Source organism: Grammomys surdaster, unplaced genomic scaffold, assembly GCF_004785775.1.
Source record: "Grammomys surdaster isolate TR1022 unplaced genomic scaffold, NIH_TR_1.0 125925, whole genome shotgun sequence".
NCBI classification, from domain to species: Eukaryota; Metazoa; Chordata; class Mammalia; order Rodentia; family Muridae; genus Grammomys; species Grammomys surdaster.
In genome coordinates, this window is record NW_021620749.1 from 1,965,127 (window position 1) to 1,985,691 (window position 20,565).

Consider the following 20,565-nt stretch of genomic DNA (forward strand, 5'->3'; position numbering starts at 1 on the left):
TCTCTCTCTCTCTCTCTCTCTCTCTCTCTGTCTCTGTCTCTCTGTCTCTCTCTCTCTCTCTCTGATCCGTTTCCTCTGGAGATCTCGAGACAGTTCTTTATAAAAAAATTCTCTGGACAGCTTATCTCCTGTAGATCTTATAGCCCAGTCAGTTTTCTGTGTTACAAACCAATCTAGTCTTTTACTTTAGGTTTCCTTTTGATTATCCAAAGAATCAGCTTCCTGTGACCCCCAAACCCTTATTTCTTAGGAAACCGCAAGCACATTTTCTTTTAACATTGCACAAGAATTCAAAGATCTGCCTGCCTCTGTTAAGCACAGAAGTTAAAGTAGCTGGGTGGGATTCTGTCCTGAAATTACCATTTCCACCACACCTGGACCTAACCTTGCTGTGTCCCAGGCTGACTTTGAACTTGGGAATCTGCCTCTCTTTGTCTCTTTGTATCATTCCGACAAGCTAGCTCATAGTGCAGCTGCCTTTGTTCTCTTAGGTTTGTGAAGCCCCTCATACAATTCTTTTTTTGAGACGGTTTCTCTGTATAGCCCGGGCTGTCCTGGAACTCACTCTGTAGACCAGGCTGGCCTTGAACTCAGAAATCTGCCTGCCTCTGCCTCCCAGATGCTGGGATTAAAGGTGTGTGCCACTACTGCCCGGCCCCTCATACAATTCTTAATGCATTTTTTTTTTTTTTGCATAGTTGAGAAATTATATATTTTTGAACTCATGTTTTTAGAGTTCTTTTCTACCATTTTGCTGAGACATTAGCCACATCTTTGCCTCCTGGACTCATTCTGTCTCTGATTATTTTATCATGGAGTCATTAATGTTAACAGGGAGAACAGTCCTTGGGGGAACATGAAAATATGTACATTATTATACAAACAAGCCTGATGATCATGGAGGCCCACATCTGCTGGCCCTGTCCCCATCAAGGCCATGCAGGACTTGGCAGAGACTATAAAGTCCTGGTTGTCCTGGAATTCACTCTGTAGACCAGGCTGGTCTCAAACTCATAGAGATCCACCTATCTCTGCCTCCCAAGTGCTGGGATTAAAGGCATGAGCTACCATACTGGCCCCCAATGAGCTTTTTGTTAGAACACAAACTCGTTCGGTGAATTAATACATGGCATAGATAATAGTTTTCATATTTGCTTTTTCTCCTTTAGGACAAAGTTGATAGTATCCAGTTTTGTAACAATGGTGACCGGTAAGTTCTTATTTGCATTTGTGTATGTTTTCAGGCAAATAAAGTATACTACTTACTGCTACTATTAAATAGTTTTCTACTTCCTGTTGTTCTCTACAGTTGCATTTTTATTTGTGTATAATTCCATGTCTTGGCATTTCAAATGACTGAATCACCTTGGTGGTGATCCAAGCTTCGTGGTGATTTCAAGCTTAGCTTGGTGGTGGTTGGTCTTGGGGGTTTGAACTTGTTTTGTGCATGGTAGGGGAGTGTTCTGCCGTTGAACCCTATAGCCATCCCATATGTCTTTCTGACATTGAAAACTCAGCAAACCATCGTGCCTTACTGTGAACTACATTGCTTTGATCTTGTGCATTGCAGTGCTTATCAGCAGACAGTGATTGAGTAGTTGTGGTGAGTGAGTTGAGTTAGAGCCGTGTGCCTGCTGCTTCTGTAATCAGGAGCACCTCTTAACCAGAGGCTGAGTTCCTAAAAAAAGGAAGTTCAAGAAAGACAGTTTTTTTTGTTGAGTAGATTAAGAAAAATCGTAAAGCCCACAGGAGCAAGCATTTGGTAATCTATATTATAGCTACCTTCTGGCCTATAGGATATGGCTGGTTTCTTTCCCACAGTGCAGTTTTAAACCTTGCTTTTCATAGTTTATATTTCAGTGTCTGTTGAGTTAGAATTTAAAATGGACAAGCTTAAGATGGAGTTTGTGCTACTGCTAATCTTCCAACATCTTTATGTTTCCTCTCCCTCTCCCCTTTAGGTACATTTTCTCCTTTTCTATTACATTGTTTTCCTAAAGTTCAATGTGTTTGTGAAACTTCTGAGTTTGTAGTGTGTTATGCTTTGTAGGACCATGCAAACAATAGTAAATCAGGGTTTCACCCATCTAGCCTTGTCCTGAGTAATCTGACCTTTGAATAACATCTGTAGATCATGTTCACCAGGATAGGTACTTTAAAGTTTTTATTTCACTTGATGCTAATTATAGCACTTGGTAGCTAGCATGTGAGTAGATTTTTCTGAATGTTTCAAGGTTCTTAAGTGGTAGCCGAGATGGAACAGCACGGATCTGGAGGTTTGAACAGTTGGAATGGAGAAGCATTTTACTGGACATGGCTGCCAGGATCTCAGGGTAAGTCATTGAATTGTTTGTTACACATAGGTGAGTTGTTGTGTGTCACTCACACATACGATGTTAATTTTGATGAAAGAGTTTAATATGCCTCCTATATAACTATCATCTAAGTATACTGACTTGTGTTTTTAAATACGTCAGTCTCAAAACTGTATTAATGAAGGAAAATGCACTTGTATATTTATTACTTTACTCTGTTTTCTGGCAAATTTGGTCAAAGGAGAAAGGACTTAAATTGGCTCATAGTTTGAGGGTCTCAGTCCATCATGGAAGAAGGATGTGGCAGAGCAGAGCAAGCAGAAAACAGAAAACAAGGGACTAGCCTAGGACAGGATGTAGGCCCAGTGACCCGCTGCCTCCCATAAGGCTGCCTGTCACCCTTCCATGCATTCATCTTGTGATTAACCTATTGTGATTAGGCAGAGTCCTCATGTTCTCCTTGTCTATAACTATTACGGGCCCATACAGAATTAACCATCATTGTATACTTTTTCTGTTATATTATTTTCAGGATTTGAATTTAAAATCTCCATTGTGTGTGTGGTGGGGAAGACCCCAACCAAATTATTTCCAGTGCTTCAAATTTACATTTCTAAAGATAGGATTTTAAAAATAATTTATTTTTTTATCTGTGTGTGGGGTTGGAGTGTAGAGGGGAGAATGTGCTTCTGCATATGCATACCTGTGGAGGCTGGAGATCGAACTGGAGTGAGTGGCCCATTGTGAGTGCTTGGAACAGACCTCAGGTGACCCTCTGTAAGAGAAACCTGCACTCTGTTGAGCTGTCTCTCCAGCCATGCCCTTCCTCCTTTTTTTTCCTTCTTTTTTGAAGGTGGAGTGCCTGGCCGAGGCTGGCACTGAACTCTACTTACTCATCCTCTTGTCTCCACTTTCTGGGCACTGGGATTACAGGACCATTATGTTTACCTCTGATGCTGGGTAGAGTGTGTATTTCTAAGTAGCTTCCTTTCTGTTGCTGAATAATAAACAAAAAAATACCCTGACAAAAATAGAGGAGGAAGGGTTCATTTGGCTTATAACTTACAGTCCATTATGGGAAAGTGCTGGCAGGAACTCTAACCAGCTATTTACACCCATTGTCAAGAGCAGGGAGCTGAAGGAATGCATGCCTGTATATAGCTCAACCCCAGAATCTTCTCTAAGCTAGCATAGCTCGGGATCCCTTGCCTAGGGAATGGTGCTGTCCACAGTGGGCAATTGATCCTTGCCTTAAAGTAATATAGGCAGTCCTTCCATGCTCTCATGCTCACCTGATCTCTCAGAGAGACTCTTCCAAGTGATTCTAGACTTTGTCAAGGAGACAGATCTTCTGCTACTGCTGTCTGCTTCCTCTGGATATACATAAGTAAATGAATAAGAGCAGAAGCTTTCTTGGAGATTGGATAACATAATAAGCAAATACAGTTTTGTTACTAAATTTTTAAAAAATTTGAGTTGACCTGGAAACTGCATGGTAAAATTGTAGCTTACAAAGTGGCTTTGATACTGGGTGTGGTGGCACACATCTTCAGTCCTAGCAGCGAAGAAGCAGGTGGGACTTTGTAAGTTTGTGGCCAGCTTGGTCTACATAGCAAGTTCTAGAGAATCCAGGGCTGCATAGAGAGGACCCTACCGCACCCTACCTTCCCAAATTGAACAAAACTAAACAAAAAAGCAGAATCAGTGCCCTTTGAAAAGCATATAATTCTCAAAAAGCCAAAAAAAAAAAAACCCCAAAAAAGCTTATATTATTTGTTCCTTTGGGTAATATTTTGTTGTTGTTCTCATGTAGATACCTGTTATAAAGCACTTGTCTTTAGTTTCCTTGTGTCACTGTGATAAAATACCCCCACAGAACCAACCAAAGTGACTGAGGCTTTATTTGGCACACAGGCTCAGATTATAGTCTGAGATGGCAGAGACTTGAAGCAAGCAGTCCATTACCTTCATAGTGAGAGCAGAGAGCAGTGGTGTAGCTTGCTTTCCACATTGTTACCAGTTTGGGATTCTCTGCCTTGTCTTCTCTGGAGAAGCAGGTCCCACACCCTGTTTCCGTACTTTGTTATGGGATGATAGACAGATGAATTCCTCCCTGCTCTCTGTTCCCCTTTCTGGTCTCATGTAGCACAGGCTGACCTTTGAGCTCAGATACCTGGAAGAGTCTCCTTTCTCCACTTCTCCCTACTGGAGTTAGAGGCTTTTCACCACTGTGATCAAACCCAGTACTTGAGTGTGAGAAACACTTTGTCAACTGAGCTTCATCTGGCCTTAGGAGTCTCTTTGCTGTATTCGTATTGATGAGAGACTGTCCACTGTTTCCTCTATGAGTTTACACAGTGGCTTTGCTTTGTTAGAGACACGTCTTCGGAAGAAGAGAGGTTTATGAAACCCAAAGTTACAATGATTGCTTGGAATCAGGATGACAGCACCGTGGTCACAGCTGTAAACGACCATGTCCTCAAGGTGTGGAGTTCCTACACTGGACAGCTGCTTCATAACTTACTGGTAGGCACTTTAACATGATAGTCAGAAATTTAAACTTAACTTTACTAAATTTTTTTTTTAACCAGTGTTCTGCCTACATGTATGTATGTGTGTCCTGTGTGTGCCTGATGCCCACAAAGGTCAGAGGAGGGTGACAGGTCACTCTGGAACTAGAGTTAGACAGTTGTGAGCTGCCGTGTGGGTTCTGGGAATCAAACCTGGATTGAGAATCGGTGTCTTAACCACAGAACCATCTCTTTAGCCCCAGGATTAATTAATTAGTTAATTAATTCACTTATTTATGTGTGAATACACTGTTGTTCTCTTCAGACACACCAGAAAAGGTCATCAGATCTCATTATAGATGGTTGTGAGCCACCAAGTGATTGCTGGGAATTGAACTCAGGAAAAAGCCATCCTTTTAGCCCTTAGCCCCAGAAAAATTATTTTAATTAATTAATTAATTAATTAATTAAATATATTTTTTGGGGGAGAGGGATTGTGGTTGGGGATCTGTGTAGTCCTGGCTGTCCTGGAACTTGCAGACCAGACTGGCCTTGAACTCAAAAGATCCACCTGTCTCTGCCTGCTGTGTGCATGTGGACCATTTCTGGCTCAGAATTTTAAAACATTTTTTGAAACAGTCCTGGTTTGGCTTTCAATTTGGTGTATATCTCAGGAGGACCTTAAACTTTTTGTTTTGATTTTTGAGACAGGATCTCTCAGTTATCTTGTGACTATATAAAATAATCTGCCTGTCTTCAAACTCACAGGGCCTGGTTGGTAGCTCTGAACCTTTTTTAAAAAAAATGTATTCACTTAATGTTATTTATGATTATGTGTAATTGTGCAGAGGCTCTATCCTGAGCTAGAGTTATGGAGCTGACAGACAGTAATCCTGGGACTTGAACTCTGGAGGAGCGGCACACGCACTCCAGCTCTCAGCCATTTTTCCTGCACCCTATTGAACTTTTAAATCGGTGTTCTTACTCGTTTCTTTGAAACTATAACATAGATGTTATGAATATAATGAATACACTGTTTTATTTAAGTGAGTCAAATGACTGGGAAATTTTATATACATGTATAAATCATTGTTGTAGTGTTAAAACCCTTATGTACTATGACTTGAAAAAATTTTCCAACATATAACTTGCAGACTGTCCTTAATATTATGACTTTGTTGAATAAAGGGACATGCTGATGAAGTGTTTGTTTTGGAGACACATCCCTTTGATTCCAGAATTATGTTATCTGCAGGACACGATGGCAGCATATTTATATGGGATATTACAAAAGGCATCAAGATGAAGCATTACTTTAATATGGTAAGTGAAGTGAGCTTTTACTTGTGCTTTTATTGGATCATGAGAGTTAGCAGAAGTTAATTGACATGGCACCTTTTGTACAGATCAAGGGTAATTGGAGCTTACTGATTATCTGATAGCACATGTATGTGATATTTTTTAAATTCATTAGATGCTCAGCAGTTACCTAGATAGCTTTTTATTTCTATATTTATTTCAGTGTGTTTAAATTTTTTTTAAAAGTTTATTTTATGTGGCAGATAGTTTGCTTGTGTAGGGTGTTTCTATTGTGCCCACAGAGTCGAGAAAACAGCAGCAGCAGATTTTTCTGGAACTGGGATTTAGATGGTTATCTACTGGAACTGGACTTACAGATGAATATGTGCCACCACATGGGTGCTGCTGGGAATTGAACACTAGGCACCTAGAAGAGGAGCCTGGGCTCTTAACCGCTGAGCCATCTCTAGCCCTGTCAATCTAGATTCCTGTATAAAATGGGCCAGTTGTTAGATTTTAGAACCAAATTAGGATCCTATTGTAGGATTTATGACATATCCATGATATGAGGGAGAGGCAGGGGCAATCCAGGATATTTAGATTAGTTGCTCCAGTGCCTTTCAGAGGGATAGATAGTTATCAGAAGCAATGACCAGACGTCATTCCCTGACTAGCTTGTGACTTACTTAACCCATTCAAACTTCATGCTTCAAGTTGGGGACAAATCTCTTTATTCTGTCCTGAGTTTAGCTACCTGTTCATTTAGGCCCCTCTCCTCCATGCTCCTCAGCGAATCTCCCATGCCTCTCTGTATTTACCACAACCCTCTCTTTTCAGACCAGTGTCCCACCTATTTTCTGCCTCAGCTCATTGGCCATCAGCTTTTTCATTGACAAGTATTGCTTAGAATCTTTCTATACAGATTTTTTTTAAATGCAAAAAAAGCAAGTGACAGTTTTCTCACATATTGTCTTAGGCACCTGATATATATTAGTGTTACTTGGTATAGATAAAATAATTTGAAATATTTGGTTAAAATGGCACATACCGGGTTAATCCAATATAAAATATTTTTAATTCTAATATATCTATTTTGTACCTATAAATACTCCTCATCTTCCTGCCTTTCTCCTGGTCTCACATAGGGTTACAAGCATGTCACTCTTCATTTGTTGTCTGTGTCCATAGAGTTTTGTGATTTTTATTTTTCATTCTCTTGAGAGCTTTCCATACTTGTAAATGTGAATTCAGATTATTAGATTATTAATTTTCTCTTCTTGAAGTCTTAGGCTTTTAAACTGTGTACCACCATATTGCTTTGAGTCTCTTTGTACATCATTGATAGTGAAGTAAGAGATTCTGTGTTTGTGTGCGCACATGTGCATGCATGTGTAGGCTAGAAGGCAATCTCAGGATTGCTCCTCAGTGCACTGTCCATCTTCTCTCTATGAGACTAGGTCTCTTGCTGGTCTAGAGCTCACAAAGTACATTTAGGCTGACTATTGTGTGTGTTGGAGATGTGGGTTGTTTTTTGGAGACAGAGTCTCCTGTTGTAGTCTGCCTGTCCTGGAACTCTATAGACAAGGAAAGCCTTCAGCTCACAGAGACCACCTGCCTCTGCCTTTTCAGTGCTGGGATTAATGCCTTATACCATCATGCCTGGCACTCTGAATAGTTTAATACCTTAAGATGGAATAATTTATTCATTAGCATTAAATTTTAGATAGCTCAATTAAACCACAGTGTTTAGGTATCCCTTGAAACTGTCTCTGTATTCCAGTTATTAGGAAAAACACCTAAACCATGAACAATTTCTGTGTGGACATAAGTCACAGGTAAACCCATCTCTTCAGTAATGTATAAAACTGGTCAGGCCCACCCTTTTTAATGCCCTTTTTAATGAGATGCAGAGGGAGGCAGGCAGATCTCTGAGTTCAAGGCCAGCCTGGTCCACACAGTAAGTTCCAGGACTCCTAGAGCTACATAGTAAGGGTGGGTGGAGCTGGAGAGCTGGCTCAATAGTTAGTTCATACTTTTCTTGAAGAGAACCTAAGTTGACTGCCCTCTACCCAGCTACCTCTGGGGTGCTGTACTCAAGTGTGCAACCACTCCCTCTCATACACATATAATTGCAAACCCTAAAAAGTACATCTTTAAAACTTGGTAAGGACTTTTAACATTTGCGACAGGCATGGTAGCTCACACCTGTAATACAAATTAGATAATGCAAGAACATTTGGGAGGCTGAGACAGGATTGTGAGGTTAGCCTGACTTTAATAGTTAGTTTCGTCCAAGCCTGGACTGCAGTATGAGTCCTGTCTCAGAATATACACAAGGGATTATATTTGAAGTTACCATACAAGAAAACTACAGTAATGCAATGTTTAGGTAGAATATAGAGACTTAGTAAGAATAAGAACATTGTTTTTTTGAAACAGGATCTCATGTAGCCCTGGCTGGCCTGAAATTCATAAGAGATCCTACTGCCTCTGCCTCCTGGGGGTTGATATTAAAGGTGTACGTCACTGTGGCTGGCTCCAGAATATTGTATTTTGAACTTAATTTGGTAAAGCAAACATATATTCAAATAGATGTGAATAATCCCTGAACAAAAGCATAATTGACTTTGTCTGACAAGGCCTCTAAAGCATTGCCCACCTGAGAGGCTGAAGATGTCTTTGTTTAGTTTTATATGTCTTTGTGTTGGTCACGTGGGTTTGGATACCTATGGATAGGTCAGAGACAGTGTCAGACTGCCTGGAGCTGGAGTGACAGGCAGTTGTCAGCAGCTGAATATGGGTGTGGTACCTGAACTTGGCTTCTCTGAGGAGCAGGGTGCTGAGAAATTGAACGGCTTTTTTTTTTTTTTTTTTTTTTTCCCGGAGACAGGGTTTCTCTGTGTAGCCCTGGCTGTCCTGGAATTCACTCTGTAGACCAGGCTGGCCTCGAACTCAGAAATCCACCTGCCTCTGCCTCCCAAGTGCCTGGGATTAAAGGCGTGCGCCACCACTGCCCGGCGAAACTGAACTTCTATTCTGTGGAAGAGCAGCACATGCTCTTAAAACAGTGAGCCATTTCTCTAGCCACAAGGCCTTTGATTTTTTTGATTGTCCAATACTGAATACTACATGGACTTGTTCCTTAGTGACAGAAAAGGATTTCCTAAATACATAATATACCTGAGAGGTGGGGAGGACACCGGATTATTAAGTTCTGTAGAACTGCAGCTTGTATCTCACCAGGATTCATTATGGGATAGGACATATAAACCTCAGGCAGAACTCAGGTTTGCCTTGTTTGGATTAGGCTGGTTTTCTAAATTTGGACAACTTCTTGCAGAGCACAGCCTTGGGAATACTTTTGGTGTAGCTTAGCCATTCTGAGAGTCTCTGCCCTTACCCACGTCCCTCCAGTTCGCAGTGATTGGAGTTCTCAGCTAGGGATAGACATAAGAGGTAGAGTGTATCGGGTGGTTACCAGAAGGAAGGCTTGTGGGGCTATATTGTGTTCCCATGTGTTAATAGTGGGTATTGGCAGGTATGTCAGGTCATAGGCATGTTTATGTATGTGAATGTACATGAGCATGCCTTTGACAGTGTCCACATGGGGTCAGAGGACCCGGAGGTCAGGGCTTCTCATGTACCATGTGGGTCCAGGCATAAAACTCAAATGGTCAACCTTAGTCAAAGGTGTCTTTACCTGCTGAGTGATCTTACTAGCTCTTTAATAACCTTATTTCATATTTGCTAGCCTGTACTAATTATAATTAGTATGCAGCATAGCAGAGAGGATGTCACCTCCTTTTTTGGCTCACTTGGTCATGGATATACAGTTGTGCTGATAACTGGGAAGCACACTACTCTTTCCTACCCTACACTCCCAGGGTTTTCTCTGGATAATAACCCTTGCTATACTGAAACTTACTTTGTAGATCAGGGTGGCTTCGAAACTCAAATCTGCCTGCCTCTTTGTCCCAGAGTGCTAGGATTAAAGGCATGTACCACCACATCTTGCTGCCCTGTCCCTCTTTCTTTTGTATAGACCCCCAACACTGAGCAAACATACTTGTCTTAAAGTTTTGTTACTGGAGAATTAGATCTAGAAAGCTACTGCATTGTGCTATGATGGTTCATTCCTCAATTAAGTGTAACTTGGAGATGCTAAATTCATGTAGATAGATCACAGGTGAAACAGGAAAGAATTTGAAAGAATTCTCATTCTTGACACACATAGAGCGTCTTTCATGAAAACTGGGAGTTTGTAGCAAGGTGAGGAGTGTGGGTGTGAGCTGAGCACGTGCGACCTTGAAGGTTACCAGTGTCCGTCCGTCTTATTCTTCCATTTTCAAATACTAAACTTTGCTTCTCTAATTACTTACCTAATTCTCTAATTATTTACCAGTATGTAAGAGGATATTGGCCTCTTACCTATTATTAGACAATAAAAGTAAATACCATTAACCCGTGAAATGAAGGAAGCCTCTTAATTTTCGTTCTTTTGTTTGTTTGTTTTTTTGTTGTTGTTTCTTTTAAATGGGGTCATTTTTGAGAGTTAATGATTAGATTAGATGTTTGAGGAATTTTCTAGTGTAAGTGGTTTAAATTTTATTTTTTTTAAATTTAGAGGCCTGTGGGTAAATTTGACAGAATGCTTTCTTGGCATGTGCAGAGCCCTGGATGCAAACCCTAACTCTTACCATTAAGTTCAAAAAGAATAAAACATTGGACAAATTCTAGACAGTTACATAGCCCATTTTTTTTTTTAAAGAATTCTTTTTTAAAAAAGATTTATTTATTTATTTGTTTACTTACTTTTACATATGTGAGTATCCTGTAGCTGTCTTCAGACACACCAGAAGAGGGCATCAGATCCCATTGCAGATGATTGTGAGCCACCATTTGTTTGAATTGAACTTAGGACCTCCAAAAAAGCAGTCAGTACTCTTAACCACTGAGCCATCTCTTCAGCTCTGCTTAGCCCATTTTAAAAAAGTCTCTATAGCATAATTTACTTGCTCAATAAGTAATGGCTCAGTGGTTAAGAACTTGATGCTTTAGCCAAGGACTTAGGTTTGGGTCCCAGCACCCACATGGAGGTTCACAGCCATCAGTTAATTCGTAGGTTTAGTGTCTTCTTCTAACATCTGACAAATCAGGCATGAGCATGGAGCACATACACACATGTAAAAGTGAATCTAAAACTGTTTATAGTGTTTGCATAGTGGCTGGAGAACTGGGGAGTCTTGTAGAAGAACTGGGTTTGCTGTTTACTAGTATTGAGGCTGTGCTAACAGCTGTCTGCACCTCTAGCTCTAGGTGGTCCTGTGTCCTTTTGGCCTGTGTTGCCCCCTGTGAACATGTGGCATGCACTTAGGCAGGCAGTCATATACATAGAACTAAAACAAGCGACGTATTAATGGGCCTAATGTTTTCTCCCTGGTTTTCCTAGATCGAAGGACAAGGACATGGAGCTGTGTTTGACTGTAAGTTTTCACAGGACGGACAACATTTTGCCTGTACAGATTCTCATGGGCATCTTCTGATATTTGGTTTTGGATGCAGCAAGCCATATGAAAAGGTCATTTTTAATGCTTTTTTGTAGCATATAAAATGAATAGTTGGGAGAGGAAGTTTGGAAATACTTATGTAATTTCCTGGTGTTTCTAATTTTAAATACCTTTAATATTACTCTCTTTAACAAATATAGATCTTAAACTGTCGTTCTATGATCTGTACTTTTATAGATTCCTGATCAGATGTTTTTCCATACTGACTACCGGCCACTGATAAGAGATTCCAATAACTATGTCTTAGATGAGCAGACACAACAGGCACCTCATCTTATGCCTCCACCATTCTTGGTAGATGTGGATGGAAACCCTCATCCAACCAAGTTCCAGAGATTAGTACCAGGTCGAGAAAATTCAGCAGATGAACATTTGGTTCCACAGCTAGGCTATGTGGCCACAAGTAAGTGCAAATTCCCTCCCTCCCTCTCCCCCCACCTCTCTCTCTGTCTGTCTGTCTTTGTCTTTTGGAATCTGCCATGTATATCTGGTTTTTCTGTAACTCCCTGTGTAGAGTAGGCTGACCTTGAAATTGGAGCTCTGTGCCAGTAGTGCAAGATTTATAGGCATGTACTCACTCTACCTAGTGATGAGTGAGGGATGGTTCAGTGGGTAAAGGTACTTACTTTCTATAAAGCCTGATAAAACTGGATTTGATACCCAGAGCTCATATGGTGGGAAGAGAACCAACAGTTATCCTTATTTCCACATGTACTCTGTGGTGTGTGTGCTCCACCAGGGTCGATGCCCTGGCCTTTGTAGGCATCTGTACTTACTTGTGTGCTTGTGAACACACATATAAATTAAATAATAATAAAAGACATTCTGATGCTTTTAGGGCAACAAACGTTAATATTTTGCAGGATTTGTTTTTAAGATATACTTATAAGTTTGTATTAATGTGTGACCATTATATTCCAGCATCATTAGTACTAGTTTTAAGAATTTTTTTTATTTATTTATGTATATATTGTATAACTTAGTCTGGGCTTGTCATATTCCTTGAGTTGTTAGTTTTTTCTGGTTTTTTTTTTTTCTTTTTTTTCTTTTTTTTTTTTGGTGACTTTTTCTGCCTTTTGTTGCTTGTGTTTTTCTTTGTAGTCTCAGGGTTGACTTGAGTCCTTCATGAGTATTCAGCAAGCAAGCACTTTGGGCTATAGCCTTAGTCTTTTTGAGATAAGGTCTTACCCTTCTGTGAATTCTCACTCTGAACCTCTGAAAAGGCATTATTTGAAAAACAGACGCTGCTGGGCAGTGATGGTGCATGCCTTTAATCCCAGCACTTGGGAGGCAGAGGCAGGTGGATTTCTGAGTTCGAGGCCAGCCTGGTCTACAGAGTGATTTCCACGACAGCCAGGGCTACACAGAGAAACCCGGTCTTGAAAAACCTAACAAAAAAACAAAAACAACAACAAAAAAACAAACAAAAAAACCCCAGACACTTTAATTTTTTTCTTCTGTTTTTGTTTTTTTTCAAGACAGTTTCACTGTATAGCCTTGGCTGTCCTAGAACTCACTCTGTAGATCAGGCTGGCCTCGAATTCAGAGATGCACCTGCCTCTGCCTCCTGAGTGCTGGGATAAAAGGTGTGAGCCACTACTCACTCCCTGTACAAAGTACAATGGTTTAAAAAGTCCAGTGGTTGTTTGCATGGTCTAATACTAGTACAAGTTATACTGTAATACCCTGGAGATTGGTTGTCTTTTGCTGGACAGCAAAAGCCATATTATTTTTCCTTGAGCTGGAAGAAAGGTTACTGCTCCTATTCCAGGGCCACCCAGGTGGTGGGCTCTTCCCAGACACAAGGTCAGGACAGCAGCTTTCAGTGTGGCACAGTGTTCGTAGAGGAAGGGCCACAGTGTGCAGCAGAGTTAGAGGAACTCCACAGGGGATGTGACGGGTTTTTTTTTGTGACTTGGTACTGTACCATTTTGCTGAATCAGTTACTGACCTGTTGTGCAGGATATCTTCCTAATAGCTTAGTTCTTGAAAACTACTTTACCATAGTGCTTTGTTTCTGTTTTTCTTTGCTCAGGGTACCTGGAGCCCAGGGCCTTCTTCATGCTGGGCAGGCACTCCTCTACTGAGCTTCACACCCAGCCTGTTGGTGTGGTGTATTCTAGTGTCTCTGCTTCTTTCTTGTGTATTATGACAGATGAGTGTGTGACTTTGCAGGTGATGGAGAGGTGATCGAACAGATTATAAGCCTGCACACCAATGACAGTGGAGATGCAAGCCCAGAGTCCAGTGTCCTTGATGGCATGATTCGGCAGCTGCAACAGCAACAAGACCAGAGACTGGGAGTGGATCAGGATGTGACTGCAAATGGACTTCCTAATGGGGAAGGAACACCCCGAAGAGGGAGTGAGTATAAGTAAAATCCTGTACTTTAACATGAGAGTAGAGACGTGGCTCCATTGCCAATTATGTGCATCTCACAACCCAAGAAAAGTTAAATAGTGTTCTGAAAATTGCTTTGTTACTTAAAAAAATGAAGTGATAATTGGATATGAGGTTTTTTAAGCATTCTGAAAGGCTGTCAATTGTCTTAGCTGTAGGGGTAGGTTTTCAGAGTGTATTAAGTGAGAGAAGACAGCATTATTTTTAAAGGAAAACTTTTTTTTAGCTTTCTCTTTGACATTCACATCTTATATGCAGCCTAGTTGAGTGAAGACTTTCCTTTCTTACTAAGTCAGCGTTTGAGGATGAGCTAGGACATACTCCTTTATCTTGTGTCCTCAGAGACCCAGGAGCACATAAGTTACTGTGCAGTTACTTTTGCACAGTGACACCCTGATGGGTGCCTTAGGATTTCATTTCCATGAAGAGACACCATGACCTCTACAACTTTTATAAAGAAAAACATTTAATTGAGCCCAACTTACAGTTTCAGAGATTTAGGGACATGGCAGGAAACAATGACATGCAGGCAGACATGGTTCTGGAGGAACATGTGCACATGTATGTATGTACATGTGTGAGTACCCATTTAGGCCAAAAGAGGGCTAGAGTCACAGGTAGTTGTGAGCTGGGATCTGACCTGGGTCCTTTACAATAGCAGCAAGTGCTCTTAACAGCGGAACCATCTTTCCAGCCCAGATTATTTCTATTCGTGTGTGCACGCGTGTGCGTGTGCACGCGCACCCCTGTTTGAGTGTCTCCCATTTGTGTCCAAGTACATGAGTGGCCAGAAGAGGATGCCTAGAGCTAGGTAGACTTAATGGAGTTTGAGCACCTGATGCAGGTGTTGGGAACTGAACTCAGATCCTTTGTACTAACAGGAAATGCTCTTCTGAGCCATCTCCAGCCCTTTGTGGTGATAAAACTATTTTTAACTATTTTTAAAACTATTCTAACAATTATATTAATTTTTGTATCTGTGTGAAAGTGTGTACATATTTGTGCTGTTTGTGTAGTGTGTGCATGTGCAAAGCCCACAGAGACTAGGACCCCATGAAGCTGGAGTTCAGATGGTTTGCTAGATGCCTACTCAGTAGCCTAGACTGTAACATTGTTCTTGTTATATAGCTGTCCCAGTTTAGGGGGACATCTATCCTTAAGAAAGGTTTTCCCAAAAGACAAACTTATGAAATAAAGATACAATGGAATACATTTGTGTATTTTATAATTTCAGAATGTCTAGGAAAAGTTCAAGTGGCAGTTTATCAATTAATGATAAATAAGTATTCTATATTGTGGTTTTAGTTGTGTTAAAATTTTCTTCTTTTAAACTGTTTTTAGTATGTCCTCTTTCTGGTTTGGAGTATGTGTCTTAGGAGGAGGAATGTGCTGTTACTGTATGTTAAATGACATAATAATTTGAAATATTTTTAAGATACTTTCTGATAATTTTTCTAGGTTTTAGAAGACTGAGTTTAGACATTCAGTCTCCTCCAAACATTGGTCTTCGTCGGAGTGGGCAGGTTGAAGGTGTTCGACAGATGCATCAAAATGCTCCCCGGAGTCAAATTGCTACGGAGCGTGACCTCCAGGCTTGGAAGCGGAGAGTAGTTGTTCCTGAGGCACCACCAGGCATGTTCAGGTCAGTTGAAGGATCCATTCTTAACTGTCAGGAGGATGTTTTGGTGTGGTTATCTACACACATCTTTGATCTCAGTTGTTGTAGGAATAAGCCATGTGGGTATATTTCAGTAATGGATGAGTATGTTTTAATTGTGGGGAGATTTCAAAATTAATCCCTAGCATTGTTACTGTAGTAAACTTTTGTCAGCTCCGGGTCTGTCTCATATGTGAAGACACCCTTTTCCCTTCAGTGCCGTTTGGAAATTCCTGGACAGATGGTGCCTTTTAGGTAATTTAGCATGTGTTCCCTAAAATCAGTAACTACTTTTTTTACCACATCTTTAAAAATAAGCATTTCTTCCATATAGCCAAAGATGATGTCAGTGCTGAAATTGCCAGATGTCTCAGATGCACCATTTGATTGGCTGTTGTAAATTTTGTTATAAGGCACATACAGCATTTAGTATGTTTTGTTACTAATGTTTTGTGGCTAGTTATTGGCTATGTGGCAATGCCATGGTGCTGTACTGGCTACGTGGTACTGCTGTGGTGTTGTTTACTTTTCATGGGTACTTTTAAAAGAGAGGTTTACTCTTAATATTCTTGATCATCCAGTAGTAACCTAGGTCTGTAAAAAAATAAACTGGAAAAATCTCAATTCTTTTTTCTTTAGCTTTAAAATAATTTATTCTCTTTTTTTCCTTTGGCTTTGTTTTAATTCAGATTTTTAAAAAAAATGCAAAACTTGGGGTGGCAAGATTTTGCTCATTGATTAAGAACACTGGCTGCTCTTCTAGAGGACTTGGGTTAGATTCTCAACACCCCCATGCTGGCTCACAACTGTCTGTAACTCTAGTTCTAGGGGATTAGATGTGGTATGCATGTTTAAGGGTAGGCAAAACACTCATACCCATAAAAAGGAAAAAAAGCGCCCCCCCCCTCCCCCTAAAAAAATTGTGGACTTTCCCCAAGACATGATTTCTCTACATAGTACTGGCTATTTTAGAACTCACTCTGTAAACCAGGCTGGTCTCAAACTTAGAGATCTGCCTGCCTCTGCCTCCCAAGTGCTGGGATTAAAACGCATGTGCTGCTACTACCCAGCCTGTTGTTGTTGTTGTTGTTGCTGCTGCTGCTGCTTAGAAATCAGTTTTGTTCTTTGTCTATTCTTAAATAGCATGGCTAAGATACTAGACTTTTCTACATTGAGCTTTTATATCAAGTCAGCTGTTTCTAGGAGTTTTGAAATTAGAACCAAGGGACCCCGAGTCTTTTTCACAGTGACGACAACGGCCATTTTTAACCTCATGGTAACGTGCTCCTAGGTTTGAAATTAATCATATTCTAATCATCTCCTGGACAGTGTTAATGACTTGATGTGGGGACAGAGAAATGAATAGCACTGCTATTTTTGTTTAAAATGGGAGGTCTAAAACATGGGGTTGAATTCTTTGCATAAGGAAAATGTTGCTTTTAATTTAATTTACAGAAAGGAAGTACAATCTTGAAAAATCATGGGAGACGCTTGGGAGCAGTGAAATGGACTGTCTAGTTGTGTTGGTTCTAATAGGACTATACTTAATCCAGATTAGTGAATATTTTGTATTTAATATGAATAGGTCATCACATAAACAGGTTTTGTTTTCATAAAGAAGTAGAAGATAAGTACATAAAATCTAAACTTGTAGGCCGTGTTTTTGGGGGTTGATTGACCTCAGCGGTAGCTGCGGTGTACCTTCACAACAAGGAGGTGCTGCTTGCTGCTCTTGCTTCAGCCTCCTGATGGTGGAGCTACAACAGCTGAAGTGTGTTTTCATTTTAATGGCTTTGTGTGTTCCTTTAAAGTGCTGTGAACCACATGGCCTTTAAAGCTGCAGTGATTTACTGTGTACCTCAGTCCAAGAGCCTCTGTCACCACATATTTAATTTTGTAGGAGGTTGGAAGACATTCGTATAGAGAGAGGCGAGGAGGAGAGAAATCTGTATGTAATAGGGAGGAAAAAGAAGACTTTCCAGCTCCCACAAAAGGTAACTTGATTCTCCTTTCTTGGGAATGAGAAAATTATCATAAAATACAGTGGTTTTTGTGAATTATTAAAAAAAAACAACCAATATCTTTCTAAAGTATAGTATTTATTGCTTAAAGCCTTTTGTTGGGCATTTAAAGCCAACATAGAACTGTTGATTTCTTTCTGTTTTTTTTTCTTTAAGACAGAGTTTCTTTGTGAGCTCGCCTGTGGCTCCTGGGTGCTCTGGGATTAAAAGCATGCTCCTCCATCTGTCAGCACGGTGCTGAACTGTTGAGTTCGTAGTGTACGGTTCTTGTGGCAGTAAAGGATCCTTGTCAGTTAAGGTCTAATGACCGTACATTAAGATGGTTTCCTGTTCTTTCCCGGGTGCTGACTGGCTTTTCTGAGTTAGCTTTCGTATGGCTGCCATGTGGGTCCCTTTACTCTTAAGGTTTCAACAATGTCAGTTCTGCCCCGCCTCAGGGCCTTAGGATAGTTTGTGCCCCTCTAAAGCTCGGGTGCTGGACTTTACTCCTTCTTTAGTAAGCATAGTAGAGGTCATAGCATCTCATGTAGCTGAGCTCTTGTCTTAAATAAGCTGTGTAGCCAAGGGAAACCTTACATTTCTGGCAAACTTTTGTCTTTTGTTTTTTTGTTTTTTGTTTTTTTTTTTTTTTTCAAGACAAGGTTTCTTAGTGTGGGCCTTACTGTCCTCGAATGTGCTCTTTAGATCATGTTGGCTTTGAACTCAGAGACATCCACTTGCCTCTGCCTCCTGGGTGCTAGGATTGAAGGCATGTGCCAGCACTGCCTGGAATTTTTTTTTTTCAAGATTTACTTTACTATGTGGGTGGAGGCTAGAAGGTTTGGATTACCTAGACATGTGTGCTGGGAATTGAACTCTAGTCCTTTGGAAGAGTTGTATATGTTCACCCAGTGATATTTTAAGCTTCTGAGCTTTATCTTTTTTTTTTTTTAAGTCAGTGCATAGCCAAAGATATTTCGAGCTTCTATCTTTAGAGTGGTGGGGTTGTACAGGTGTGTGCCAGCACAGGTCTGTGGGATTCTGGGAACTGAGCCTTTCTCTAAGGGGTGTACTTGGTTTTGAACATTTATCAACTGATTAGATCCCAGCCCTTGCCACCCTGTTGAGTGTAGCTTTATGTCATTCATGGTAACATGTTAACCTGTAAGGCAGTGTGAGCATGGTGAGCTTGAGCTACTGTGGCCTTTTGAAGCTAAGGAACTAAAAGTAAAATATACCAACTTCACTTAGCAGTATATGGCACAATTATTTTTAATCTTTGTCTCCTTTAACGCTATTTAAAGTTTAAAGTTCACTCCATACGGTGTCCATTTTGTTACAATGATGTTCATGTTTCTTTATGTTTTAGTCAAACTCGATGGTTTTGGTGTCCCAGTCTAGACAACGGACATGTAGGCGTAAATATGCAAATTATAGTAGAAGTAGTGCTGGCCAGTGTGAATTATCTTCTGGAAATGAATCTTCGGGCTCTGCTAGACACGTGAGTAGAAAGACTGTGGGGTCACCTGATCATCTGATATGGATTTGCCCCCTTCCCTCCCCCCCCCCCCCCCCCCCCCCCCCCCCACACACGTGCGCGCGCTCTGTGTGATGTTAAGGTTTAAAGAGGTCTAGGCATGGTAGGCAGATTGTGGGAGATAACCCCTCAGCCCTTCTGACCTCTTGATCTTGAGGAAGGGTCTTCCTGTATCCTAAATCGGGGGAGGCCTTGGACTTGGGAGGGGTTTCCTGTCTCCCACATGCTTGCAGCCAGTGCCAACAGGTTCTGCTGAATTTTTCTTTTCTTTTTTTTTTTTTTGTTTTTGTTTTTTTGAAACAGGGTTTCTCTGTATAGCCCAGGCTGTCCTGGAACTCACTATGTAGACCAGGCTGGCCCCGAACTCAGAAATCCCCCTGCCTCTGCCTCCCAAGTGCTGGGATTAAAGGCGTGGGCCACCACCGCCCAGCTCTGCTGAGTTTTTCTTAATTTGTTAATAATAATAATAATAATAATTATATATATTTTTATATATTTAACATTTATTTATTTCGTGGGAGTAAAGGTCTAGCATGCCATGGTATGTTGGTGGACTCAGCCTCTAGCCTGTCTGAAAGTGCTCTGCTGATGGCCTGCGGCCTCTGGGATCCAACTGAGTCAGTAGGCCTGACAGCAAACACCTTTATCCCCTAAGAATTCTCACTGGCCATGAATTAATTCTTTACTTTGAGATAAAGATGACTTGTCATAAGTTTGGTTCTGACCCTTGGTCAGCTTTTGGAGAAAGACAAGAGGTTTTGCTGTGCCTGCAAGGCGGCCTGGTGTCCCTGAGCTTGAGCCATTCTCCTGTGCTTTGTCTGAGGTGACAGGTACAGCTCTGAGCTGGTTTGTTTATTTCTGTTGTAAAGTTTGAGACAGGCACTTGGTGAGTGGCCAGGCTGGCCTCACCGTCCTTTCTCTATTCTTCTGCTGAGAGGACTAACACCTGCCACCATAATAGTCACATACCATATGCACATGTAATATAATAATGTCTAAACATTTTATCATCAGTGCAAGTACCATGTATGCATTTCCCCCAATCTGCCCTACACTCTTTCCTGTCTGGGCTTTTTAACATGTAACAACAGTACTCTTAAACAGGAGACATGTATTGGGAATATCTTAGTGTATAGATATATACACTGCTTTCCGTTTATATATATTTATATATATATATATATATATATATGCATGCCTTCCATTTCAGGCTTCTGGTTCAGGGTGAGCTGGAAGTCACCTGTCCTTTGGCATTTTAAGACATTTAACCTTTCATCCAA

The 20,565-nt window shown here is 40.8% G+C and overlaps 1 protein-coding gene across 2 annotated transcripts in view; it reads left to right on the forward strand.

The window, feature by feature from the left end:
• Positions 1–20,565, forward strand: part of Brwd1 (bromodomain and WD repeat domain containing 1) — a 91,032-nt gene that overhangs the window by 27,935 nt on the left and 42,532 nt on the right. For both annotated transcript variants that reach the window (XM_028752554.1, XM_028752555.1), the window contains exons 12-21: positions 1,170–1,210; positions 2,235–2,333; positions 4,691–4,841; positions 6,014–6,148; positions 11,574–11,702; positions 11,869–12,094; positions 13,867–14,055; positions 15,550–15,733; positions 17,649–17,742; positions 19,118–19,249. In XM_028752554.1, coding sequence (XP_028608387.1) covers positions 1,170–1,210; positions 2,235–2,333; positions 4,691–4,841; positions 6,014–6,148; positions 11,574–11,702; positions 11,869–12,094; positions 13,867–14,055; positions 15,550–15,733; positions 17,649–17,742; positions 19,118–19,249 — 1,380 coding nt within the window. The remainder of the gene's footprint in view (positions 1–1,169; positions 1,211–2,234; positions 2,334–4,690; positions 4,842–6,013; positions 6,149–11,573; positions 11,703–11,868; positions 12,095–13,866; positions 14,056–15,549; positions 15,734–17,648; positions 17,743–19,117; positions 19,250–20,565) is intronic.